At 47.3% G+C, this 27,214-nt stretch overlaps 1 protein-coding gene across 1 annotated transcript in view; it reads left to right on the top strand.

Annotated features, from left to right (window-relative positions):
• Positions 1-27,214, top strand: part of LOC102258474 (CUB and sushi domain-containing protein 2-like) — a 223,335-nt gene that overhangs the window by 73,191 nt on the left and 122,930 nt on the right. The window contains exons 13-14 of the mRNA XM_014549497.1: positions 2,584-2,710; positions 23,655-23,857. Of these exons, the coding sequence (XP_014404983.1) occupies positions 2,584-2,710; positions 23,655-23,857 (330 nt within the window). The remainder of the gene's footprint in view (positions 1-2,583; positions 2,711-23,654; positions 23,858-27,214) is intronic.

Raw genomic sequence — 27,214 nt, 5'->3', positions numbered from 1 at the left:
ACCATAGCTAAGATTTGGAAACAGCCTAAGTGCCCATCAGCAGATGAGTGGATTAGAAAACTGTGGTACATCTACACAATGGAATACTATGCTGCTGTAAAAAAGAAGGAATTCTTAGACAATTACATTTTAGCAGGATCTTCAACACTGTTACACAGCAGTGTCCAAAGGCAAGGAGTTTAAGCCTATAGGCCAGGGTAGTGGCCTCTACACAGCCTCTAGATCAGCGGTTCTCAACCTGTGGGTCGTGACCCCTTTGGGGGGCGGACAACCCTTTCACAGGGGGTGCCTCAGACCATTGGAAAACACATATATAATTACATATTGTTTTGTGGTTAATCACTATGCTTTAATTATGTTCAATTTGTAACAGTGAAATTGGGGTTACCACAACATGAGGAACTCTATTAAAGGGTCGCGGCATTAGGAAGGTTGAGAACCACTGCTCTAGAGTCTTTCCCTCTCTGTGTTTGAGGTTGACTCAGTCTGCAGTCATGCCCCATCCTCTCTTCCTGCATCCCTGTTTTCATCCCCTTCTTTCACGCATGTGCCAGGCCCTGTGCTAGGCCCCAGGAATCGAGGAGAGCAGGTCCCAGCCAGCGAGGGAGACACATGCATAAGCAGACACGGATAGAATGCCGCAGGCACACCAGAGCGAGCAGAGTGTGAAGGAGAGATGATGATTCACATTATAAGCCAATTACTTGCTTGCCAAAAGGATTCACTGTAAGGTTCTTTTGCCAGTTGGACTGAACTTTGAGGAAGCACTCAAGCAGTGCTAGTAAGAATATTTATACTTTGAAACTCAGAGGCCTTCCCCACTGGGAATCCCTCAGACCCCACTCAGGGGAGTGAGGCTGTGTATTTGGGATTATGGGTGTATATTTTTACACATGTCACATCATTGTAGACTTTATCGAGGTCTACCAGCAATGACTACTGTGACTTACACATCCAGGTGTGTGCTTCATTGGTGAGTGTGTGTCACAGCCCAATGGGGGCAGCCAGGGTTCTGGGACGGGAAGAAGGGGCAGGACCAGGAAGAATAGAGTCCAGTCGTCTTGACAGTGACTCTGCTGCAGGCTGGCCACCTCCGAGAATGTGGCCTGTGAGGAGAGCAGCGGTGTGTCCTCCGGAAGTGCTCCCAGTGCTGCTCCTCCGAACACTCGCTTTCTCCAAAGCCAGAGGGGCTTCTCCATCTGGAATACGGAAGGGAGCTCTAGCCAAGGACATGGTCATTTCCTGCCGCCTTTCTAGCTTCCTCTTCTATTTGTGGGGCTGACAGTCTTTCTCTCCACAACTTATATGTCATCCTCTCTCCCCACCCTGCTCGCGGCTATGGGCCCATTCCATCCTGCGTCTGTCGACCAGGTTGACATTGCCCATCCCCACAGCACCACAGAGCAAGGACTTGAAGTGAGGCTGGAGCAGAGGATCTGGTCTCAGGAGCACTGGCAGAGAGCCCCTCCCCCAGCCCTGGCTTAGTGGTCCCGTGTCCAGCCATAGTGCCCTAGACATCCTTAATGGGTCCATTATAGCAGCTGGTGAAGGCCAGTCTTCTGTTTGTGACGTTGATCCCATTTTCTGTTTCTTCCAGGATCTTGTCCATCAATCATTCCCTTTCCTGAAAGCTCTTCAACCCTTCATTTTCATGCTCCCTTGATTCAGACCTTTATCATAATTGGCCTGGGAAGCAATAAGTTTTTTTTCATTCATTGGATCATCCACCCATCTATTCATTTGATAAGCATTTATTAAAACATCTCTCGTGTGCCAAACACTGTACTAGACACTTGATGTGAAAATATGGGTAAGACAAGGTTTCTGCTGCCAAGGAGCTTATAGTTGTGTGGAGGAGGTAGACATGATAATAGTATGTTGCACGTGCTGTGATATAATCTGTTCATGCACCGTATGCATGTACCATATTTGTTTATCCATTGACCAGTTGATGGACATGTGGGTTGTTTCCAGTTTTTGGTTATTATGAATAATGCCACTATGATCATTTGGGTACAAGTTTTTGTGTGAAAGTATGTTTTCATTTCTCTTGGGTATATACCTAAGCACAGAATGGCTGGGGTTATATGATAACTGTGTTTAATTCTGAGGAACTATGAAACTGCTTTCCAAAGGGGCTGCACCATTTTAGATTCTCACCAGCAATGGATGAGGGTTCCAGTTTCTCCTCATCCTCACCTACACTTGTTAGTGTCTGTCTTTTTCATTTTAGCCACTCTTGCAGGTGAGAAGTGGCATCTCATTGTGATTTTAATTTGCATTTCCCTAGCGATTGCTGATGTTAAATACCTCTTCATGTGCCTCTGTGCAGAAATGTCTATTCAAATCCTTTGTCCATTTTTTTTCCCATTTTTAAATTGGATTGTTTGTCTTTTCACTGTTGAGTTGTAGGAGTTCTTTGTAGATCTGAATACAAGTCCCACCCAGGGGCATTCTGTATGCGGAGCCCAGTCCCCTGGAATGAATGAGAGGGACTCAGGGACATGGAAAAGAGGAAGCACCAAGTGGTCACTGGCAGCACAGGCCACCCCATGAAGCTCACTCTTTTGGGATTTCTTTCAGCTGAGTGTGGAGGGACAGTGAAAGGAGAGCTGTTGGGGCAGGTGCTGTCACCCGGTTATCCAGCTCCCTATGAACACAATCTCAACTGCATCTGGACCATCGAGGCTGATGCTGGCTGCACCATTGGGTAAGTGTCTGGCTGGCCAAGTGACCATTGTCAAGTGACCATTTAGGGGAATCATCACCAGCCACTCAGCTGGTAGCCAGTCCCACCCACCTCACCTGGCAGCCCTGTGAACAGCAGGGGTGTAGGACCCCAGGCTTGGGCTGGGCCCATGGAGAACCTGGAAAGGCTGGTCTCGGCCTCACAGGGCTGCCACCCAAGTTCATACGACTCTGTGGTCTCGATGGCACAGTTACAGCAGAGTGACTGAGGGCATGGGCTTGACATCATGTGAACCCCAGTTTGAATCCCAGGACCTTGGCTAACTGAGTCTTTTATCCTCTGAGTCTTACTATCTCCTCTGGATGGTGGGTTATAATGCCAACTTCTCAGGATAAAGCACTTAAAAGAGACGCTGTATGCATTGTGCTCAGCACAGTACTTGGAACATGGTAAATATTTAACAGTGGCTCTGTGGTCGTTTCTCTGACAGCAATAAGGGTCAGCTTAAGTTGTATGAGCCAGATTACTTCTCTTTCTCAGTCTGAATTTCCTCAACTGTAAAATGAGGACAAAATTCTTATGGTTTAGGGTTGTGGAGAGAACAATTACAGCGTCCAGCAAGGACAGTCAGAAGAAAGAAAAAGGAAGGGAGGAAGGAAGGTTGGCTCAGGTGTAAAGGTCATTATATGACTGATCTATATAATAAAAGCCTAAATAACTGTTACAGCGGAACTACCAGAATAACCGGTCACTAGGATGCACACTGACCACCAGGGGGAAGACGCTCAATGCAAGAGCTGCCCCCTCGTGGTCAGTGCTCTGTGGGAGCGCCACTCAGCCGGAAGCCGGGCTCATGGCTGGCGAGTGTAGCAACGGTGGCGGGAGCCTCCCCCTCCTCTGTGGCAGTGCTAAGGAGCAGTGAGTCAAGCAGTAAGGAGCAGTGAGCAGGCAGGCAGTAAGGAGCGAGGGATCCGAACTGGGTCCGAACTGCGAGAGGGATGTCTGACTGCTGGCTTAGGTGGATATCCCCTGAGAGGTCCCGGACTGTAAGAGGACAGAGGCCGGGCTGAACCACCCCTCCACCCCCATGCACGAATTCCGTGCACCAGGCCTCTAGTACATCCATAATAGTCTCTCAGTAAATATGAAATGAGCATTGAGTGAATCAAGAGCATAATGACTCGTTTACTTTAGTGTTCAGGTATGCAAATCAGGAAGAGGTCTTCCCCTTTTCCACCTTGGAGCATTGCTCATTCATGCACTCACTTCATTCATTCAGGTAACAACTCTGTTTAATACCTGGCAGTGCCTGTGCAAGGTGCTGGCCTTGTGCAGATGAATGAGACCCTGTCACTGTTGACAGAGAGGAGAAGAGTGTGTGCAGAGTGAGGTGAGGGCATAAGGAGGAAGGGTATGAAATGCAGGACAGGAGGAGACCAGAGATTTCCTCCTGAAGAATGAAGAGGGGTTGCCAGGTGGACAAGAAGAAGGATTGGTGGGAGGGGAAAGGCCTTCTGGGCAGAGGAATTGACCCAGGTGCTCAGCCTCGAGCTGGAAATGGTCCACATGGTGGAAGGCAGGCAGCAGTGGGAGATAATGCTGGGGAGCCTGCTGTGGCCCCGGCTCGGGGCTACGATGCTGGGCCTGGACCTGTCAGCAGCCTGCAGGAGAGCATGGGATCGACTGGGTCCGGGACCCTAGTGAGGAAACTGCCTCCAGAATGTGGATGGGTGAAGAGGCCTGAACCTCGATGGTCACAGTGGGGATGGAGAAGAAGGAACAAATGCAGGAGACGGTTAAGTGGTCTCCCTCCCCTCATAAACATGGAAACTGAGGTTTCTTCTGTGTCCCCATGTCTTGTTGTGTAGCACACACTGTAAACTATACAGACAGGTGGCGAGAACAGCACACCCAGAACCTGCGGACCTGCCACCATTGCGAGTACTTCGCCATATTTGCTTGCTTGCTTTTCCCTTTTCTGTTCATCCTTTTTTTCTCTTTTTTTTCCTGAATCGCTCAAAAATGCATTGTGGACCATGACACTTCATTCCTACATACTTGGCAGCATCTTCTAAAGAGAAGGATGCACTCCTCGGGAAGCAACGTTAGCCTGCCCAGGACTAATGAAGGTTTAGGACAAGGGCTGGGGGAGAGCAGAGCAGACAGGAGCGGCTGACAGCGACAGTACGGGCGCAGTGACAGGAGTTCTGGGCAGGATGGGGACCATGATCACTTAGGGCAACAGTGGGCGTGGGGTGGACTGGGAGACCAGGGGCGCCCTTCTTAGCTGTCAGAGAGAGAGAACCCAGACACATACAGGCAGTGTCCTCTCCCGTGTGACACAGCAGGAACTGGGAAATCACGGGGCATGCAAGTGTGTGTGAGGACCCAAGGTGGGAATAGCAGGGAGAAGGTGAGGACGGCTCAGTCTGTCACATGGAAGGCTTCTTGAAGCCAGTGCCAAGTGAGCAGAGATGGGCTTCCCAGATGCCCTGAGAGCTGCCCAGAGATGGAGATGATTGACAGCTCATCTTCCCCTTCTCGTTCTGCCCCCACCCCAGCTTGCCTTCCCAGTGTGTGCGGCAACTATGGGCACTTTGTACTCAGCGTGTCTTCTCTCTTCCTCTCCCTTTCTCTCCCTCTCCCCCTCTCTCCCTCCTTTTCTCTCCCACTCTCCCTCTCTCCTCTTTCCACCTTTCTCTGTCTCTCTCCCTTGCCATCCCCACACACCCCTCACTTGGATAACCAGCAGCAAATGTAAGGTGATTTATAATTAGACCGGAATTAAGACAAACACATTTAGCCCCTTTTGTGTTTGAGTTTTTGTTCAGAGTAAGCTTTCGTTATTATTTCTTAAATGTGAATATCTTTGTAGACTCTTTATAAGAATCAATACTGTTTTTTAAGAATTCAAAGTGCAAACAAGAGAGATGTTTATCAAGTAGAAATCAGAAGTCCCCACAATCTCACTCGGTTCTCCTCCGCACACTATCGATAGCCGTGCCACTTGGTATGCCAATGTGACGTGAAGCAAATGCAACAGACGTGGTTCCCAAAACAAGGTCATCTCTATGCGTGGCTCACTCACCGGATTTTTGTTTCACTATTTAGTCATGTATCACCATCTTATTGTGTCTATATATATAGATCAGCCTCTTCCTGTTTGACGGCTGCAGGGAATGCTAATGTGCGCACAACCATAATTTATTTAACGGCTCCTCTGTTGATAAAGTGGATATTTTCAGGTTTTCACTCCAGTAAACATCCTTACACATGAATCTTTGAACAGTCGCTCAGTTGTTTTCTTAGGATATATTCTTGAAAGACAAATACAAGATGCGTGACCTCAAATTTCCCTCTAGCGGGTGCAACGATTTCCTCTCCACCGGAAGCCTGCTTCCCCACACGGCACCTCCGCGGTGGCCAATCCCGGCGGCGTTCACCAGTTTGGTGGACAAAATGATATTAAATTGTCTTTGCTGCTTCAGGTTCTTTGTATATGTTCCTTGGGGGAGTTTATGTTTTTCATATAGAGCGTTCAACTCAGTTCATTTCTAAATAGTCTATCATTTCCGTTTAGATTTCTTTTTCACCTGAGCATTTAAGAATGTTTTAGAAGTTACTAAGTGGTTACATATGATCTTTTGTTATTATTTTTATTTTTACCGCATTGTACCCCTTTTGCCTTTTGAATTTTTGTCTCATGTTCTATGAATGTCCGAAGTGAAAAGAATATAGGGTTTTATGTATTTCTTTTACATCAAGTGTATTATGCTTTCTTTCAAACAAACAATATGCTTTTTCATTGTTTTTCTTTATTTTCAATTCTTCTGTTGTCAGCAGACTTGATTTAATGGGCTTGGTCTTCCCTCTAGTGATTTGAAAGTTCTAGATCCTGTTTTTATTCTGCCAGTAATTTTGTCTTTTCATTCATTCTGTTTTCAACAATATTTATCCTGGTATTTCTCCCTCTTTCTTTTGGAAACCTTGTTTTTACTTTTGTTTCTGTTTCCAAGAAGCTGTGTTTTTTGTTTACCGATTGCTCTTGGCAGCCAATTTTTGTTTTTATCCGTGGTTATCATCTTGCATCTCTCTGAGAACATTACTTATGTCTCGTTTTTACAATGTCTCCCATTTTTCCCTGCATTAACTGCATTGTACGGTTGGACCATGTGGTCTGGCTATTCAGCTGGATTCCTTTGAAGAGCTGATTCTCTTTACATCCTCAGAGTTTTGTCATTTATTCAGTATCACTTTGTAGCTGAGACCTGGGCTCTGGCACCAGACCACCTGCCATGCCACTAGCTGGGTAGCTTAGGAAGCTCTTCAAGCAGCACTCTGAGCCTCAGTTCTCTCATCTGCAAAATGGGGATTTAAAATAGTACCTGCCATCTCAGTCTGCCATGAGGATTAAGTTAGTTAACATAAGCACTTAGAACAGTGCCTGGCATGTGATTCCCAAGTGATGAGCGGGCCCTCCAGGAGGCAGGCAGGTGGTTGTGGTTGTGAAACACCCTCTGAGCACAGCAGGCTGTCAGTTACCCCTCAGTCACAGGTGGTGGGTGCCAGGCTATTGGTGGGAGCAGGTGTCAAGCAGAACCCCCTTTGGGTGTGCCAGATGGGAGGGGATGGGAGACAGCCCACAGGCCAGGCCCAGAGACTGTTCCCAGGGGCACAGACAAGAGAAAGCTTGCGGATGCCTCCCCCCACTCTGACCCAGCCCCGACCAAGTGTGGGGAGCGGCCAGAGGTCTGTGAGGTCAAGCTCAGCCCAGAAGATGGGCAAGGATAGTCCCCTTCCAGAAGTGCCCAGGAGGGACAGTGGTCAGGCTGACCCTTCCTGGGTGTACTCAGACCCGCCTAGAACAGGGACACCTGTGGCATTGTGTCCTGACAGCCAGGAGTGGGGCAGGTTGTTGATGAACTCCGTCCAGGCTTGGCAGCTAGGAGCAGGAGAGCAGACCCTCGAGCTACACCTACCACCTCGCTTGCTTCTGTGGTCAGTAAATAGAACATGGACGTTTTATCCCATGTGGTGGGACCTCTTCTCAATTTCCACTGTTGGGCTGGAATTTTCCTTTTTCTAATCAGTGGACCAGCTCAGACGAAAATTTCAGAAGAGAGGGAAGCAATGCCTTTTTCTGTCTGTCCTGCCATCTACCCAACATTTATCAAACACCTGCAGCCTACTCGGTTCTGGATCGGTTATGACTGTGCCCATTTTATAAATGAGCTCATTGAGGCCCAGAGAGGATGACTGTCTCACAGTTAGCCAATAAGGTGGGTTTCCATCCCGTCTGTCCAGCCCTAGTCTTTCCTCTTCCCAGTCTGCCATTCAGACCCTGGTTTAGTGCCAGTGAACAGAACACGAGCACCTTGTGTTCTTGAGCTCCCTCCCTGTGCCCAGCTGTGTATGCCGTGCCTGGGAAACACGCAGGTCAGCCCACGGCTGGCTCTTGTCTTCCAGGGGCTCACATGTTTGGGGGAAATAGTCAAACAGGTGCTCCAAGACAAGGTAGATGCTGTAAGCAAGTCAAGTTCAGTAACAGAGCAGAGAGAGAGAGAGACGTTCTGTCTGGAGGTGCAGAGGCGAACATTCCAATTGAGGGGAAGGAGAGTAAAGGCACGAACACAGGGGACATAGGGTCTGTGCACGAGACAGTCCGCCCTTGATGTGGCTGGAGCCTGCATGGGGCTGGGGGCTGGGGGGTGGGGGAGGGTAAAAAGTTTCTTGAGTAGAAAAGGGTCTCTGAATGGATTTCTCACTGTAACGAGGACTCACTGGAATATTGAGAAGACAGTAATGACATTCAGTTCAATTAAAAATCCTGGAGCCTTTACTCAGTGGCAGGCATTCTGCCAGGCACTGAGCATATAAATATGAAGACGAAACAGTCTTTCCCCCTTGAAGACCTCGGTCTTACAGACAGACGCTCTAGGGTTAGGAATGGAAATAGGACGACCGACCAGAGTGGCGTGGGCAGACGGAGGTCCACGCTTCTCCCAGAACGAGCCTCTGCAGGTCCCATCCAGGCCTGCGGTTCCTGTCCTCTGGCTCCGCCCACCTGGCAGCTGCTCCAGCTCCAGGCATCCTGTCTGTGTTCCAGTTCAAAGAAGAGGGAAGGGCACAGAACCTTCTCCTCGTGAGAGTGTGCGTCTATATTCGGGAAGAGCCACCATCCTTAGAGACATCATCCCACATCTCATTAGTCGGAACTCGCCAGGCCTGGCTGAGGGAAAGCAGGAAGTCAATTTGCTTTTGCTTTTAGAGCAGCGGTTCTCAACCTTCCTAATGCCGCGACCCTTTAATACAGTTCCTCATGTTGTGGTGACCCCCAACCATAAAATTATTTTCGTTGCTACTTCATAACTATAATTTTGCTACTGTTATGAATCGTCATGTAAATATCTGATATGCAGGATGTATTTTCATTGTTACAAATTGAACATAATTAAAGCATAGTGATTAATCACAAAAACAATATGTAATTATATATGTGTTTTCCAATGGTCTTAGGCGACCCCTGTGAAAGGGTCGCGACCCACAGGTTGGCGGCCCACAGGTTGAGAACCGCTGTTTTAGAGTTTCAGTAGGAAAGACAGACAGAGGAGAGGTTTGGAGCACAATAGGAAAGCATTTGCAGGGATAGTTCATGATTCCGGGTGGCAGCGGGGGGGCAGGGTATCCCCGAGACGAAGTGCTGGCCTCACTGCATCTAAATGGCAGTGGCAGTTCCCATGCAGGTGGAGGGGAGGGCCTTCCAAACATGTGGAGGAAAGGACAGCCAAAATGCACAGCTGCTCGGGAAAAGGTCGTTGCCTGGAGTGACTCAGTGTTGCCGCTTCGGGAAGATCGGGGGCAGCCACACAGAACCAACTGGCTGTGAAGCCGGAGAGGAGTCCAGTGTGACTGTTTGAGGGGCCTGGTAACATTCAGAAGAACTGGGTCTTGTTTCCTGAGTACAGATTGTGCTGGGGTTGAAAGCTCTGTGGTCTGCCTCCATGGAGGGGGAGGCATGGAAAGGGGAGGGACAGTCCTTTGCAAGCGAGCTTTCCCTAAAGACACTGGGGCCCATGCAGAGTGGAGAACTTATTGTTCCTGGGAGCTCTGATTTCTGCTTCTAACACCCATGTGGTCATAAAGCTCATTTTAGCTAATAGTCCTAGTTGGTTGATTTTTAATCATAGGGATTAATGCAGAGGGCAACCTGGAAACTCCATTCTTGGCTATCAGTCTCAAAGCAGAGGGATTACCAAAAGGGTGGAGCAGAGTGTTGATTAACCAGAACCCCTGCCCGGTGGAGCTTGTCTTCCTGGGAGGGTGCTGGACTCGACACAACATCTGGCTGTGCCTGCAGCCCAGACTCCCCCGCTGCAGCTTCGCATCCGCCACAGGGCGCAGGTCCCCACCGTGCTCAGGGCTGCTTCCCTCTAACCAGCGAGCGGGCAGCTGGCCCAGAGGAGGCAGAAGGCACCAGAAGTGGAGCTTCTGTTCACAGCTCTTGCCAGGAATTGTGGCCGCAGGTTGAGCAGCTTTCAGAAGGCTTACCCATGAGCAGTGGCAGTAAGTTAAATCTTAAACAGAGAGGGTCCGTGTACTTGCACTGTGAGAGCTGACCTCCTGAGGGAATGGAGCAGCTAAGCCTGTGCACAAGGCATATTCCTTTGTCAGAGTTAAGGTTTCAACAAATCGGGGAATAGTCAAAAGGAACACAAAAGGTGTTTGAAGAAGACACTGTGGGTAACCTGGTGGGTATGAATGTAGCTGTAAGAGTGCTGGTGCTCTCTGGCAATTTCGTTTTTCACGGATGACCTCTAGAAAAAGAAGCACGGAGTACTTCAAATTATCCAAGAAAATAATCCAGCTGATCGACACTGGAGGCTTGCATTGGCCACACATGAGCTTGACCACCAGTTTACAGTCCCGGGAATGAATTCCCACATCTCTCAGGAAAATAAACAGTTCAACCAAAGAAATGCAGGGTGTTGGTGGGCCACACTGGACCAGCATAGATCCCTCCTTTCCAAAAGGTAATTAACAAGCAAGCCAGACAAATAAAATCAACTTGTGGTGGCACTAAAACATAGCATTCTAAAAAAAACCCAACATTTTCCTAAAGAAATAGAAACGTATTTTCTGAAAAGATTTTCTAATAGTAGACAGAAGGAAATTTAAATGAGTAGATAATCTCATTTAAACATAAGAAATAGGGTTGATAAGTAGCAGAAGATGGATGAGGAAGTGGGCGAGGGGAGCTTCTGAGATCGAAAGACAGTGATGGAGACAAGTAGACGATGCAAAGAAACTAAATACATGATAACACTTAAAATCCACAGTAGCAGGATTTGCCTCGTAAGAAACATGACCATTGAAGTAGGAACCTCCTGGAGAATCTCTCTGAGAATGCAAAAAAATTATGAAGGTATGAAAGTAATGAAAGAAAAGTTGCCAACTATGGAAGACAGAGTGCCAGTCCAGGCAGATAAATGAAAGGGGAACAATGAGCAAATAGAGCAGAAAGTATAATAAAATACAAAATGTCAACTAACTCCCCGAGAAGGGGGTGTGGACCGGGCAGTAGGATGGGGTTACCAGTGCTAAAACTTCCTTGGTGAATTGAAAGGACTCCCTGAGATCTAGACAAAATGATGTAGATACCAAATGAAAAATAAAAGTGTACCAACCATAATTAAAAAAATCCCTAAAAGCCCTGGCAGGTTAGAGCATCGGCCTGCACACCAAAGGGTCGCAGGTTCGATTCCTGGCCAAGGGCATGTACCTGGGCTGCAGGTTCGATCCCCAGCCCTGGTTGGGGCACATGTGGGAGGCAACCAATCGATGTGTCTCACATTGATGTTTCTCTCTCTACCTCCTTCCCTCCCATCCACTTTCTCTAAAAAATCAAAGGAGCCAGGCCGGTGTGGCTCAGTGGTTGAGCATCGACCTATGAACCAAGAGGTCACAGTTTGATTCCCAGATTGTCGGCTCAATTCCCAGTAGAGGGCGTGCAGGAGGCAGCCGATTGATGACTCTCATCATTGATGTTTCTATCTCTCCCTCTTCCTCCCTCTCTGAAATCAATAATAACATGTATTTTTTTAATCAAAGGGGGAAAATGTTCTTTTGTGAAGATTAACAAAACAAAACAAAAATAAGTCCCTAAAAGCATTTGGCAAAATACACAGGTAAGCACACAATCGGGTCTTATGAAATAAAACAGTCGTTTATGAAAAACAAGAAGCATAACTAATCCAACTCCTAGGATTTCTTCTCCGTGATATCAAAAGCCAAAGCCAGTGGTATTATGAGACTCAACCATTGCTGCTTCAGCCAGGATACAACATGCACCAAAGCCACAGAAAATTGCCACTCGAGCCCCTTGAAGAACTGGCAAAGACCTTGCAGATGGCCCCAACAATAGCAGATCCTAATGCCTAGAACCTATACACGTTTCCTCATCTGGAAGAAGGATCTTTGCAAAATGTGATTAAATTAAGGATTTTGCTCGATGATCTGAGTGGGTCCTAAATGCAATGACACATGTCCTTAGGGAAAGTTTATACACACAGAATAGACCATGATGTGAAGACAGACACAGGGAATGGAATGATGCAGCCACAAGCCAAGGAATGCCAACAGCCACCAGAGGCTGGAAGAGGTAAAGAACAGATCCACCCTACAGACAGACCCCAGAGGAAGCACGGCCTTACCAAGAGCTTGACTTCAGCACAGCGATACCGATTTCAGACCTCTGGCCTCCAGAACTGTGAAAGAATAAAGTTTTCCTGTTTTAAGTCACCATATTTTTGGTACTTTGTTACAGCAGCCACAAGAAACTAAAATGGACGTGATTTTGAACCTACTAGATGTTCATGAAAAGACTGCCAAGGATGATGACCATGAAAGGTGATATTTAATTGGAGTCTGTAGTCCCTGGTTATATTGTCAGTGGTTTAGTATTGGGTAAAGGAAAATCGTTTTAAGTTTCCTGCGTTACATAAGGCAGAGTGAAATAGTATATTATTTTTTTTTTAATTTTTATAATTAGAGAAAATGCAAGTTTGGGAGTATTTTTGAAAGTATTTAAAGATGCTTAAGAATTAGAAACAAAATGTATAATATACAAATCACTGAAGAAAGTGGAAAAACTGCCCGGCTGGTGTGGCTCAGTGACTGAGTGTAGAGCCATGAACCAGGAGGTCACAGTTCAATTCCAGGTCATGGCACATGTCCAAGTTGCAGGTTCGATCTTCAGTGGGGGGCATGCAGGAGGCAGCCAATTGATGGTTCTCTCATCATTGATGTTTCTTTCCCTCTCCCTTCCTGTCTCTGAAATAAATAAAAACGCATTTTAAAGAGTGTGAAAGCTAAGAAATATTGCAAAAAAAGAAAATAGTAAGAAAACATATAAACAAAAGTATAAAATAGGGTGATGAAAAGAAGCTTGCACTAGCAATACTTGCTAGCTAATGTAACAAATAACCCCCCAATCTCAGTGTTTTAACACAGTAAAGGTTAATTTTTTACTCACTTTACAGTCCCATGCTGGTCTGCAGTTGGGCAGGGCCTTGGGGCGGGGTTGGAGTGTCTCTTCAGCAAAATAATTCATGGCTCCAAGCCCCTTTTATGTGAGAGCCTCACCATCCTCCAGGGCTTCCTCACATCTGGCCGGCTGAGGAGGGAAGAGAGCTTTTTAAGAGCCAGCGCTTCCTCCCACACCCCACTGGCCAGAGCATGTATTACAGGTCACCTGTCCTGAGGGAGGTGTGCCTAGGAGAAAGAGGATGCAACATTCAGTGAACACATAGCGTCGCCACCACCAAGAACAAACATCAGTTCTGATAATAAGTGTCACTGACTTTTGTCTGACCACTACTGTGTGATGTAGGAGGAGGAGAGACAGCCCCTGGAGAGGCCAATGTTACAGGAGTGCAGGATGGGCCAGTTGCTGGAAGAGTCCATGGACATATGGCCCAGAGCTAAGAGCTGTAGTCTGAGACCTGGTTGAGGGTCAGCAGAGAACCAAGGTCAAGTGGGAGAGCAGAGTGCATGATGCAGATGCTAAGCAAAGGGTCTGCGAAAGGGGTGGGCAGAATGGTGCGGGGGTGGGGAGTGAGGGGGCATCCCCGAGAGAGGCCCCGGATGATGGCGTACAGGAAAGGGAAGCCTCTGTTGTTAGATGTGGAGGAATTACTGACTGACCTATGGCCAGAGAGAGAGCTATAAGGAGCCATGAGCTGGCACCCGCATGTAAAACTTCCATATTACAAGGTAACCATGATCACATTAAGTAGAGGGGGGCCGGGGAGGATGCTTCTAAACTGAAGAGCAGTAAAATATTAAAAATAAACATTTGAGACAAAGAAATGCCATGAGAATACATAATAGCATGAGATCACAATATTGCTTTTAAAAAAAAGTAAAAGTCAAGGGAAAAAGAAAACATTAAATGGGACAGAAGGAATTACTTCACATGATAAAATTCATAGCCCATAGTAATCCTAACAGTCATGAATCTTTATGCACCAAATAACCTACCAAGAAAACATAAAGCAAAATCTGTTGGAAATACATGGAGAAATGGACAGCCGAAGAGATTTAACAAATCTGTCTGAGTCAAGTAAAAATAAATAGAGCAAATATGGAATTGGCTTTAGGTGATTTTACCCTTTATTGATTTTATACTATGTATCAGAGTCAGCGCAAGGCACTTTAGGTGTGATTTCATTTGCCGCGATCCTCTTAGCAACATTGCTGAATAGGTGGCGTTACTGCCATTTTCCGGAGGAGTAAACTGAGGCTCTGGGAGGTTCCCCAATTCGATCACGGAACGAGTGTTTGAACCCAGATCTTTGCCTGCACAGCTTCTGGTTTGTTTGCCACTTTGTTATAAAGCCTCTTCAGGAGACATGAGCCTTTCACTTTATGGAAGCTGTTTCTTCCAAGAAGGACCAAGGTGCATCTGCCTCTCACAGGGCAGGCTCTAGCTAATGAGAGGCAGTCACAGGGTTTTCATTTACGGAGCGAGGGTGAAGAGAAGGCAGCTGGTCCAAGGTCACCCAGCAGCTGAGAGTGCCGCACAAGGCAGCAGCCTACCGCTTGCGATTGTGCACTGCCCGGACCTCCCAGAACGCCAGCCGCTGCAGCAGCTTCAGTGACCGGAAGCCCAGGTTCATGCCTTCACTTACGGAAATAACAAAAGATTCTTTTCTTCTATTGAATACCAGCTGGCTCTAGACGCCAACGCTTGCTTTGGCCTTTGGGCTGTCTTCTCCTTTTTTCTCTGGATAGCAGGATGCTTTAATTATTATTGTCTGCTATTATGATCATGGTTTAATTGTTTGTTTGCAGCTCAGTAGCTCAGAGGGGGGCATTCTATAAAACAAGTATTATTTTCTCACTGCCATGTCCAGTGTCACTAAGGATAATTTAAGCTGCATTCTCATTTGGGGACAGGAGTGATTGCTGACCCTCATCCCCCTACAGCAGCTGTTCGTGCACACACTGTCTTCCCCCTGATGTAAAGATCCGCCGTGATGGCTCATATGGGGCGGCGTCCCGTGTTCATGCCGAGCGCCCAGGCCCTTTCACATTCTGGGGCCCAGTCAGAGGGCAAGGGAAATCGACATGGCAAGCTGCATGGATTTCTTTTTCTCTTCTCGTTTTTGCGTTTCTCTTGCAATGGATGCAGATGAACCCCCTGTAAGCCATGAGGTGGGCAGTCTCCCAAAAATGCCCGATGTAGTCAAGTTTCCTTCAGACTGAGAGAACTGAGGTCTGGAACCCCAGAAGCAAGTTTTGTCTGTAGACAGCCCTAGAGAGGTGCCGGCTCCTTCGACGAGAATCCGGTGCTCCCTTGGCTTTTTAGGTTTAGTCAGGAGGTGGGTTAGCGGACAAGGGCCGCTGGAACAGGCTGAATGGCTTAAAGTAGCGACTTTATTTTCTCACCGTTCTAGAGCCTGGAAGTCCAAAGTCAAGGTGTCAGTAGGCCCATGTTTGCTCTGGAGAGTCTGAGGAAGAATCTGTTTCATGTCCCTTCTGGCTTTGGTGGCTGCTGGCCCCCCTTGGCATCCTTTGGCTTGTGTGCACATCACTCTAATCTCTGCTTCTACCTCCCCTGTGTCTCCTCAGTGTCTCTGTATCCAAATCTCCCTCCCCTTTCTCTTACGAAGACATCAGTCCTTGGACTTGGGGCCCACCCTAATCCAGTGTGACCTCATCGGAACTTGACCTCATTGCACATTCACAGTGCGCTTATCTTTTGGGGGGAAGACAGTTCAACCCACTGAAGGTGGTGTGAGGGCATTGCAGGGCAGGAACCTTCAGGCAGAGGGGAGTCCCCAAAGCCAGAGAATAAGAGGAAGAAGGGTGAAGGTGAGCAGAGTGGGAGAAGGCAGTTGGGGCTGCTCAGGAAGGATTTGGTGGCCCCCTCTAGAAAGTCTGGCTCTAATCTGTTGGGAAGGAGGAACCGTGGCTGGGGCGGATGTGTGATTCAGGAAAATCTGGCCCTGGCGGAAAAGGTGGATTGAAAGGGGGGGAGGGGGCCTGGACCCAGGGAGGCGAGGTACGCTTTTTACGCCTCAGTATATGCTGGTCCCCGTCTTGCGATCTCCTTCCTTTCTCAGTTTCCTTGTGCTTTTCTTTCTTCAAAACTCAGACACCTCCTTGATGCAGGTTTCCTTGCTTTTCTCAATTAGAAGACAAAGTCATAAAAGAAAGGCCTTTGGTACCAGAGAGATGTGGTCTGAATACTGCCTCCAGCCCTTACTAGCTGTTGACCCCCTCCCCAATCCCCTCTCTGCAAATTGCCTCAGTTAACCCCTGGGGACTTCAGCTCCCCCATTAGCAAGATGGCAAAATAGACTCTAAATTGCAGGGGTTCTACGAGAACATCAGACAATATATATGCAGTATTTGGCACATAGATATTTCCACAAACGCTTCCTTTTCTCCCTCCCCCGTTATTTGGAGAGCATTCTGTTTACCCCGCTCCTGTAGTACCTAGTGCACATATTGTTATGCTTTGTTGGCTCTTTCAATGAGCAGCAGCAGCCTCTGGGGCAAAGACAGAGCCTTCCACATTCCCACAGCTCTCAGCGCTGCTGGGCACGCAGTACACTCAGCCTCTCCCTAGCTTGTGTGTGTCTGTGGCTCAAAGAACTGAGTTCAGTATTTCAAAAGCCCAAAGAAGCCAGATGTTCACCTGCAGGGGAGCGCACAGGCAACCCGAGATGCCTGGGCCAAAATTAGCCCAATCCATCAGAACCTCTGCTGAACATTTTATACACTGATTCCTGTAAGGTAATATGAGCCCTCGGTAAGAGTCCTCACAAATGTGGTTGGTTTGGCAAGGCGTCTTCCCTGGCCATCGTCCAGGATTTCTTATAGGGGTCCCTAGGCTCCTGCAGAGGCCCCTCGATCCATTCTTGCCCATGCCAGTCTCTTCTCACCTGGGTAGCTAGAGTGATCTTTACATGTAAATCGGCTCCATCAGGCCCCAGCTTAAAATTCTTCCTTGACTGACTTCCCTTAGCCTGTAGAATGAAGTTCCGACTTTTCCCCGACCCAAGGGCCCCCCCTGGCCTGGCCTCTCCCTGCCTCTCATGGCCTCAGTGGCCTTTCCGTCGCTCATACCCTCCAGGCTGGTTCCCTTCCGGGGCCTTTGCACATGCTGCCCTTTATGCACAGAAAGCTTCCTGCCAGCTCTTACCCTACCCTCCCTCCCATTGGCTGGCTCCCTGTGAGCCTCTCATCTTGCTTAAATGTCACCTCGTAGAGAGGTCTTCCCGGCCACTCTGTCTAAAGCAGGTGCTCCTCCTCAGCACGGTGCTCTTACAGCTGATAATCTCTTAATGGGTTTGTGTCTGCGGGAGTACTGCCTGTCTGCAGAAACAACCGGAAGATGACTCCCTGTCTGTCATCCTCACCATGATCTCCCAGCGCCCAGCACGTAGGAGGTCTAAATAAATGAATGCAATAAGATGTCTGGAACTGCAGCCTCTGTCCTTCGCATTGTTTTTGCATGCAAAGGACCTTGGGCTGCCTCCTCCTGCCACTTCTCTTGACCTCATCAGTGCCAAGCCTTTGACTTTGTCTGATTAGCAGATCAGCTAAGCTGAATGCAATGGGCTGGCATTTTTAATTCATGGTCTCAAATGTCAGCCCTTTACCCTTGTGTATGATTCCTATGTAAACTATTGATTACTGATGGGGCCTCTTCAATGCATGCCTGGCGCTGGGCCATAGCCTCTCCCTTCTAGAGATGTGAGCAGCAGAAGCAGGGAAAAGAGGGGAAGCATTAAACTCTAACCTGGACCATAATTTTACAATGAAATTCTGGCTCAGTTTCTAACCAGCCCTGACCTCGGGCAAGTTATTTAACCTCATTGAACCTCTATATTCTCATTTTTAAAGATAGAAATGCTGCTACCTACAAAATAAAGGTGTTGTGAGGATTAAGTGGGATAATGTGTGAGTGCCTTATACACAGTGCTTGCTTCCTAACATGTTTTGTTTCACTTCCACTTCATCTCCATATTCTTTCCTTTCACAACTTCCTATCAGACTGTCCTCCTGGGATTTTATTCATTCATTCATCGATGCACTCATTCATTCAATTACTCACCCTTAGGGACTTTAGTCCATCTGTAACTGAAAGAAGATAACACCCAAACTCTTCTAGCTTATTTTCATTATCTTCTCTTAGTACAGCTCTTTTCCCTCTGACATCCTAACACCTGAATTCCAGGGTGGGGTCACCTTTATTCCCAGGCACCGTCACCTCCCCATGTTATTTAATCCAAAGAAAACACACTCCCTTTCATGCCACCCAAAATTCAATCTCATTTCCCGCTTCCTTCCCCGACAAGTCCCGTCCATGAACCCCTCTTTTCCGAGCACACGTGCAGCAGCACTGCACAGCTCACCTCCTGGTCTGCCCCTCAGTACACGAAGTGGCAGCGGGGAGACAGGTGAGGAAGGGGTCGCCAGGATAGCAGCCAGGGCTCTTGTTTGCTCTGCTTCCTGGGAGCTCTCCCCCCACCACCCCCCCAACCCCCCGTGTGGAGCCCGTCCACTAGCCTGTTCCCCGTAAACACCTTGAAGAGCAGCCCATCTGTCTTCACGCTGCCGGAAGCCCTCAGAGGGGAGGCTGCCAGAGGGACGAGAACACAATCACTGAGAAAACCCACACAGCTTCTGGTGCGCGGCAGCCTCCACCTACATCTACTAGTATAACAGGGACCATCTAGGAAATCCGAGAGACTCACTTGAATCCTAGTAGAACTAACTGGTGGCTGAAAATAAGGAGCACACACACATACAGTCAACAATAAATATGTATCAGAAAAGTATATCCAAGAAATGTAGCAAAGAAGAAAACCATAAAGCCACCGGAGTACATAAACTAAACCCCAAATAAGTTAAGATCTCTACAGTGTTCCTGGCTGGAGAAAATCAGTAACACACAGATATCAGTTTGCCACAATTAGTCAATAAATATGTTCACTTCCAAATAAAATATCAGTGGGATATTTTGGAACTTGATCGCTGTAAAGTTCATCTGAAAGGATCCATTTGGGAAATTAGCTAGGAAATTTTGCAGAGAAAATACACAAGGAAACTTGCCCTATAACCGTATCAGATTATGAGACTATGAAAATCAAAGCTGAGCAGCTGTGTTCACGGCATCACCAACAACCCAATAGGCAGCGGAGGGAGCCCTGGAGCTGAGGAGAGTCTAAAATCGGACCCACGGCCAAGGCGACATTTCACACCCGTGGAGGAACCTGGGTGGTTCAGTTCTGAGGGTCTTCTCTCCAGGGAGCCAGTGTACCGTCCGGAGTGTTGGGCACGTCTAGGCACTGGGGCTGCAATAGTGAGCAAGGCTGGTCCAGCACTCGTGACAGTTACCTTCTACCTGGGGAGACGAGCAGCAAACGTGAATAAATGAAGTCTTGGCTGTAATAAATGCTAAGGAGGAAGTAAACAGCGTTTCATAGTCAAAATGTGGACGAGGTAACTTTACATAGATGTTGGGACAACTGAATGTGCATTTGGAAAAATAACAAACCTATAAACCTCCAAAACATGAAACTATACAACTTCTGGGAAAATATTAAAGTTTTGCTTTTGAGCCATTTGGGGGAGAAGAGGAAAATGTGACGACCAGTATTCTTAAAGGGAAAGATTAACATGGTTGTGTATGTAATATGAATAACTTCTGTCCCAAAATAAAAACAAAATTTAAAAGGAAAAAAGATACCAGATGCCAGGAGAAAATATTAGTAACAAATATACTGTTCAGTGGGGATGTAAATTGATACAATCACAAGAGAATGATTTAGCTATATTTTCCAGCATTTAAAAAATATATGCCCATTCTCCCCCAAAAAGAATATTTCTACAAGTCAACTGAAATATTAACAGAAATGTGCAAAGCTACATGAAGACAGAGTGTTCCTTGCAGACTTATCTATAATAATAAAAGCGTAATATGCTAATTAGACCAAACAGCTGAATGACCGGGTGAACTTCCAGACAAAGCTGGGGCTGCGAGGGCCGAGGCAAGCTGCTGCAGCTGCGAGGGCCAAGCCCATTGCACGGATTTCGTGCATTGGGCCTCCAGTATAAAATACAACGCTAAAGCCATAGTGAAATATAATAATGTTCTTTTCTGCAGAAAAGAAAATTAATGTATATGCCCATAATATTGTATTCAGTGAAGCGAAGAAAGAAAGTTGCACAATCACCATGTAAAATATGCTTCCATTTGGGGGGATGCACGAATTTCGTGCACTGGGCCTCTAGTATAAAATACAATGCTAAAGCCATAGTGAAATACAATAATGTTCTTTTCTGCAGAAAAAAAAATTAATGTATATGCCCATGATATTGTATTCAGTGAAGAAAGAAAGTTGCACAATCATCATGTAAAATATGCTTCCATTTGCGGGGGAAATGTGTTTGTGCACATTAAAAAAAGGTCTGGAAGAACATGCACCAAAAATAAGAGGAAGCGAAGAGCTCTGGAAAAGGAGGTTGGTTTGTGCAAAAGAGACTTTTTAAAAATTGAATACATCTGTATATTGTTTGCCTTTTTCTGCCTTGAGCACATCTTAAAATTTTTATAATTTAAAAGATATTTTTAAAAGGAGATGGTGATGAATGGATTGGAGCCTGGAATAGAACAAGGATGTCAGTGGACAAACAGGAAATCCAAATAAAGTCTGGAGTCGAGTTCAGTCTTGATCCACAGTTGGTTTCTCGGTTGTGACAAATGTACCAGGGCAATGTGAGATGCTAACAATGGAAGAAAAGGTGAGGGGTTTATAGGAATTCTCTGTATTATCTTCACAACTTTTATGTAAGTCTACAACGATTCCAAAGTAAAATTGATTAGAAGAGAGAGATTTGCATGGGCTCTTAACCAAGGCAGCTTTGGCAGGCGGAACCATTTTGTTCTGGAAGATTTCGGGTTCCTACTGATCTCTGTGGCCAGCGGGCACACCGCACGTGGAGAGCCCTGCCTAGCCTCCTTGGGTTGTCAGGGATTCGCTGGTATTAGCTAATATCCCACGTTCTGCCCTTGGGAAACCAAGGTGTAGGCTCACCCTTGCACCCACCACAGCTGGGCCAGCGTCTCAGGCACCCACAGCAACCCCTGCTCTTTAGCACCTCCTTTTTTTGAGTCTTCATTTTTTAGAGCAGATTTAGGTTCGTAGCAAAATTGAGAGGAAGGCACAGAGATTTCCCAGAAACCCACTGCCCTCACACAGGTAAGCCTCCCCACTAACATCCCCCTCAAGAGTGGGGCATTTATTACAGTTGATAAACCAAATTGACACATCATTATCACCCAAGGCCCATAGTTTACATTAGGATTTATTTTTGGTGTTGTACATTCTGTAGATTAGGACAAATGCATAATAACGTATTCACCATTATAGTATCGTAAGAGTATTTTCACCTCCCTAAAAATCCTGCGTGTTCCACCTATCCATCCCTCCTGCCCATCCAGTCCCTGGCAACCACTGATATTCTCACTGTCTCCATAGTTTTGCCTTTTTCAGAGCATCATAGTTGGAATCATACAGTGTGTAGCCTTTTCAGAACACCTTCTTTCACTTGGCAATATGCATTTAAGTTTCCTTTTCATGGCTTGATAGCTCATTTCTTTTTAGTGCTAAATAGTATTCCATTTTTTGGATGTACCACGGCTTATTCTTTCATTCACTTACTGTAGGACATCTTGGTTGGCAGTTATGAATACAACATTATAAGCATCCAAGTGCAGGTTTCTGTGCGGACATACCTTTCAATACATTTGTGATTGGCTTTCAGTACATAATGTGATTGCTGAATTGTCTGTTTGGGTTGGTAACAAACTGTCCAGCTGTCTTCCCAAGTGGCTGAGCCATTTCGCATTCCCACCAGCAATGAGCGAGAGCCCCTGCTGTTTCTCATCCTCGCCAGCTCTGGGTGTCCGTGTTTCAGATTTTAGCCGTTCACATAGGTGTGTAGTGGTATCTCGGTGCTGTTTTAACTTGTAGTTCCCTGATGACATAGATGTGGAGCAACTTTTTATATGTTTGCTATTTGTATGTCTTCTTTGGCGATGTGTCTGGTAAGACTTTTAATCCATTTTTAATCAGGATGTTTGTTTTTCTTATTGTTGGATTTTAAGATTTCTTTGTATATTTTAGATAACAGTCCTTTATCAGATGTGTCTTTTGCAGATTTTCTCGCAGTCTGTGGCTTGTCTTCCTATTCCCTTGACATTGTCTTTTGCAGAGCATAAATTTTTAATTTTAATGCCTTCCAGCTTATCAGTTCATTTTTCATCGGTTATGTCTTTGGTGTTGTATCTAATAAGTCACACCATACCCGAGGTCATCTAGGCTTTCCCCTCTGTTATCTTCCACGAGTTTTCGTTTTATGCTCACATTCAGATCTGTGATCCATTTTAATTTATTTTTGTAAAGGGTATAAGATCTGTGTCTAGATTCAGTTTTTTGCATGTGGCTGTCCAGTTGTTCCAGAAGCATTTGTTGAAGAAATTACCTTTGCTCCACTGTATTGCCTTTGCTCCTTTGTCAAAGATCAATTGACTATATTTGTGTGGGTCTATTTCTGGGCTCTCTGTTCTGTTCCATTGATCTGTTTGTTGTTTCACCAATACCACACTGTCTTGATTGCTGTAGCTTCATATTAAGTCTTCACATCAGGCTGCGTCAGTCCTCCAACTTCTTCAGTATCGTGTGGCAGTTCCAGGTCTTTCGCCTCTCCATTTAAACTTTAGATTCAGTTTGTCAATATACACAAAATAACTTGCTGGCATTTGATTGTCTGTTTTTACCTAGATCCTTTATCTTACCTTCTCAGCATCCCCCGCACAACTTAGAATGATATGGGTGTGGACTCAGGAGTGGCTCTGGGAGCTGTTGTGTAGAACCGAGAAGGCTGGGGGTTGACAATGGCAACATGAGGCTCATGATAACAAACAAGATGCTGACCCTAGCCAGTGTTGTTCAGTGGTTACAGCATCAGGCCACGCACCGAAGAGCCATGGGTTTGATTCTCGGTCAAGGGCACATTCCTCGGTTGCAGGTTCATTCCCAGCCCCTGTTGGCCCATGTACGGGAGGCAACCAGTCGATGTGTCTCTCACATGAACCTTTCTCTCTCCTTCCCTCCCTCCCTTCCACTCTTTCTGAAAATCAGTGGAAAAAATATCCTCTGGTGAGAATTAACAAAAAAAGTGCTTAAAATCTACACCCCTCACCCTTGTCCCCATCACTAATGACTGCAGTGGGAGGAGCAAGCTGGGTGGGAATTCTGAGGATGCTGCCAGACACGGCCTTCTCTCCCTTCCTACGAGCCTTATAGGTTTCTGACCTTCCCTAACCGGATGTCCCGGACAGAAGTGGCTGGGCCCCACCTGACCGCTGCCTCTTCTCCCCGTTCAGGCTCCACTTCCTGGTGTTCGACACGGAGGAGGTCCACGATGTGCTGCGCATCTGGGACGGGCCCGTGGAGAGCGGGGTCCTGCTGAAGGAGCTCAGCGGCTCGGCGCTGCCCAAGGACCTGCACAGCACCTTCAACTCGGTGGTGCTGCAGTTCAGCACCGACTTCTTCACCAGCAAGCAGGGCTTTGCCGTGCAGTTCTCAGGTCTGTGCCAGCCTTCCCCGGCCCCTCTCCGTCTGTCCTGCTGCCTCGAGCCCCTCCGGCCCTCCAGCTCTCCACTCATGTAAAGATACTTATTGAGCATCTGCTGTGTGCCTGGTACAAGACTAGCGCTTGTTCAGATATCCACGCTGCACTTACTCAGTGCGGGGAGTGGGGGACACAGGCAGGTTAGTAGACACTTACGTACAAATTGATAAGCACATGGAGGAGATATGTAAACTACGATGCTCACCTTGGGGCATCCAGGAAAGATAATGCTCAAGCTCAGACCTGAAGATGAGTAGCAGTTACAGGAGAAAAGACAGTGTTTCCAACAGCGAATAGTCGGCCATGACATAGAGCTGGTCTGGCCACTGACCTGGATTTTGGAGCCTCTGTGGCCCCCATTTGATGAAAAGGAGAGAAAAGGTACCCTGGCTGTAAAGAGCACATGCACAGCGCAGAGGCAGGGTAACCGGTTAAGACGCGAGGCTCGTCCCTGGGGCCGAAACACGGGAGCTGGGGAGGGAGGTGGAGAGTGGTTTGGGGTGCGGTTATGGAAGAGCCGATCTGACGTGGCGCATATTCCGGTTCTTAGTCTAGTAAAGGTCTGGCAGCTAAATGTGAGCAATCTAAATTCAATTAATTATGTACCGCCGGAGCCAATGATGGAGGAGCATGACAAAGAGCTGCGGAAGATGGGCAGTGCTCAGACGTCAAGTCCCAATATTAGATAATGTCTATGATTGGCCCTGCCTCTGCCTGTGATGCATCATCTCATCTCCTCTGAAGTGCCTCTCCCGTCACTCATCTCCCTGCACAAGTGACTCTGCCTCGGTCGGTGCTTGCGTTTATTATACAGCAGCTGTCTTCATTACCATCTCCTTACTCCTCTGTCTGTCTGTGTGAGGGGTTTCCATGGTGATTCCGGAGCAAGTCTGCATGGCACCTGTGCCGTGGCTTTGCCTCCACACTCTCACCAGACTGGGTATCAGCTAAGGGTGGTTGGGTATATCCCTGGCACCAGTAGGGCTATAATGGAGCTATAGACCCTGCGCCTAGCTCTCTTCTGATCCATCTCCTCCATAGAGATGAGGGTGTGGGCAGATGAGAGTCTCCAGCATTGAGTTCCTTTGTACTTACTAATTTGCCCATTTAGCACTAATGCAGGCTTCCAGCCCAGTGAGAAATAGCTCCTTGCAAGGTTCATTGGGAATCTTCTTCCTTGATCATGGCATTCATTCATCCATGGAGAGAGTCCCTGGGGGCCACTGAGTAGCACTGAACTAGTCTGAGATTAGGGTTCCAGCCTGGTACAACAAGGGAGTCACTTTAGATAAGCATTTCCCAGCATCTGTTCCCTGGAGTTCCAGGGATTACTTATTGGTATTGCAGGAAAAGAAGTTTGCACACCTGGCCAGTGTGACTCAGTGGTTGAGTGTCGACCTATGAACCAGAAGGTCATGGTTTGATTCCAGGTCAGGGCACATGCCCGGGTTGGGGGCTTGATCCCCAGTAGGTGCCATACAGGAGGCAGCTGATCAGTGACTTTCTTTCATCAATGATGTTTCTACCCATCTTTGAAATCAATTAAAAATATAGTTTTTAAAAATATTTTTTTAAAAATGCAGGGTCAAGTGATGCTGGGAAGGTCCTCAGGTTGAGGCGGAACTAAAGAGGTTATCTGTATTTTGGGACCTCTCTGGACTGTCGGTGTGCTAATGCACATAGGTTCAGGAGGTGCCTGTAGGCCACAATTGCCAGACATATTTGGCCGGGGATGACTTTTTTCTAAGCCATCTCAAGTGATTAGCATTTCATGATACAAACTTTGGAAATTGCTGGAAGAAGCAATCGAAGGGACTCCCAGCAGTGAAGAGGGTAGAATGCTAAAGAGATGGCTCAGTACACTCTCTGGGAAAAGGAGTATTATGAATAATTAAACGAGACATGTATTTTCTCTGGCTCTGCCCACACCAATGAGTATGGCTTAAAAAAAAAAAAGCCCATAATTGTACCAATGAATTCCCCCACGGATCTGCATTATCTGACCTCCACTGCGTCCTCAGCGGCGCCACGTGGGACAGAGTCCCTGGGCGTCTCGTGAGCCGTGCCTTCACCCAGCAGCTCCAGTGCCTTCTCGTGCATTGCCCAGCTCCTCGATACACTTTCCTCCTTTAAGGTTCATCTCAGAGGCCACTTCTTCCTAACCTCCCCATTCAGAATACATCGCTGTAGACGATGGCACCTTCAGCACTTTACTTCTGTTTCTTCAGCACACTGTCAGTTCCAGACACTCTGCTTTACAGTGGAGCTGGCCACCTGCTTGCCACCCCACAGAGAGCTCTGCGGGGCTCGGGGTCACCCCACGCCATCCGACTCCTCCACGGGGTGTGCATGCAGCAGGTGCTCACTCACTGCCGCCTGCACAGTTGGACGTGGACGAGTACATGGAGGGTTTTCTCCCACACGAGGATTTCCTTAGTTGGGCGAGCCACCCTGGGTGTTGCTTAGGTCCGCAGAGAGGGGAGTGGGCAAAGCTCGCCAGCCTGGCCTCCAGGAAGGCCAGTGGTCTGGGTGTAACCGAGGTTCGGGAAAGGTTACCTCCCCTGTTACTGTCATTGGTTAGCAAATATCAGGACTACTCTCGGGAAGAGAGAGTGGCTCAGCCCGTGTTAGCTTTATAGTGTGTGTTTGACAGGGGATTTACAGAAATGCCAGGGGCGATTAGTGCCCGCTCGGCTTTAGTAAGTAAACATGACTGTGTAACACCCAACATCCTGTCTGCACCACGTGGGCCCAGCCTTTCCCAGAGGCTGTGCCAAGCAGCTCAAATTCAGGAGCATGAAAGAGGGAACGCGAGAACAACAACAGGTGAGGGGCACGGAGGAGAGGGAGCATGATCACTGCCATCTATTGAGCAGGTGCCACTTCAGGCTCCACGGCATTCTCCCTCCCGTGTTCACAGACACCTTCAGGTTGCAGATGTGGGCTCTGAGGCCCCGAGAAGTTTCTCATGCAAGGTCATCCAGCCTGGATCAATGCCCCTGTGTCTGATTCCCAAATCCAGGCTCTTAATCATGGCACGCTGTTGCCTCCCATATAAATAATCTTTCTGAGTATGCTCAGAACAGTGAGCTGTTTTTCCCCAAGGAATCATTTACATGTGCACAGTGCCCTGGAAAGCCAGAGATGAAAGCCAAGTCTGTTTTTACTGAGCGCTGCTGTGTGCTGGGTACTGTTCTAGGCCCTGGGGATACAGTTGGAAGCAAAACAGCCAAGGTCTCTGTTCCCATAGAGATAGATGCACACGTGTGTACAGTTAAGAGGCAAACAAATAAATTAGCCAGGTTCTTACAG

Source organism: Myotis brandtii, unplaced genomic scaffold (genome assembly GCF_000412655.1).
Source record: "Myotis brandtii unplaced genomic scaffold, ASM41265v1 scaffold555, whole genome shotgun sequence".
NCBI lineage: Eukaryota > Metazoa > Chordata > Mammalia > Chiroptera > Vespertilionidae > Myotis > Myotis brandtii.
The sequence above is the reverse complement of the archived record's forward strand: the minus strand, read 5'-3'. Positions and strand labels throughout refer to the sequence as shown.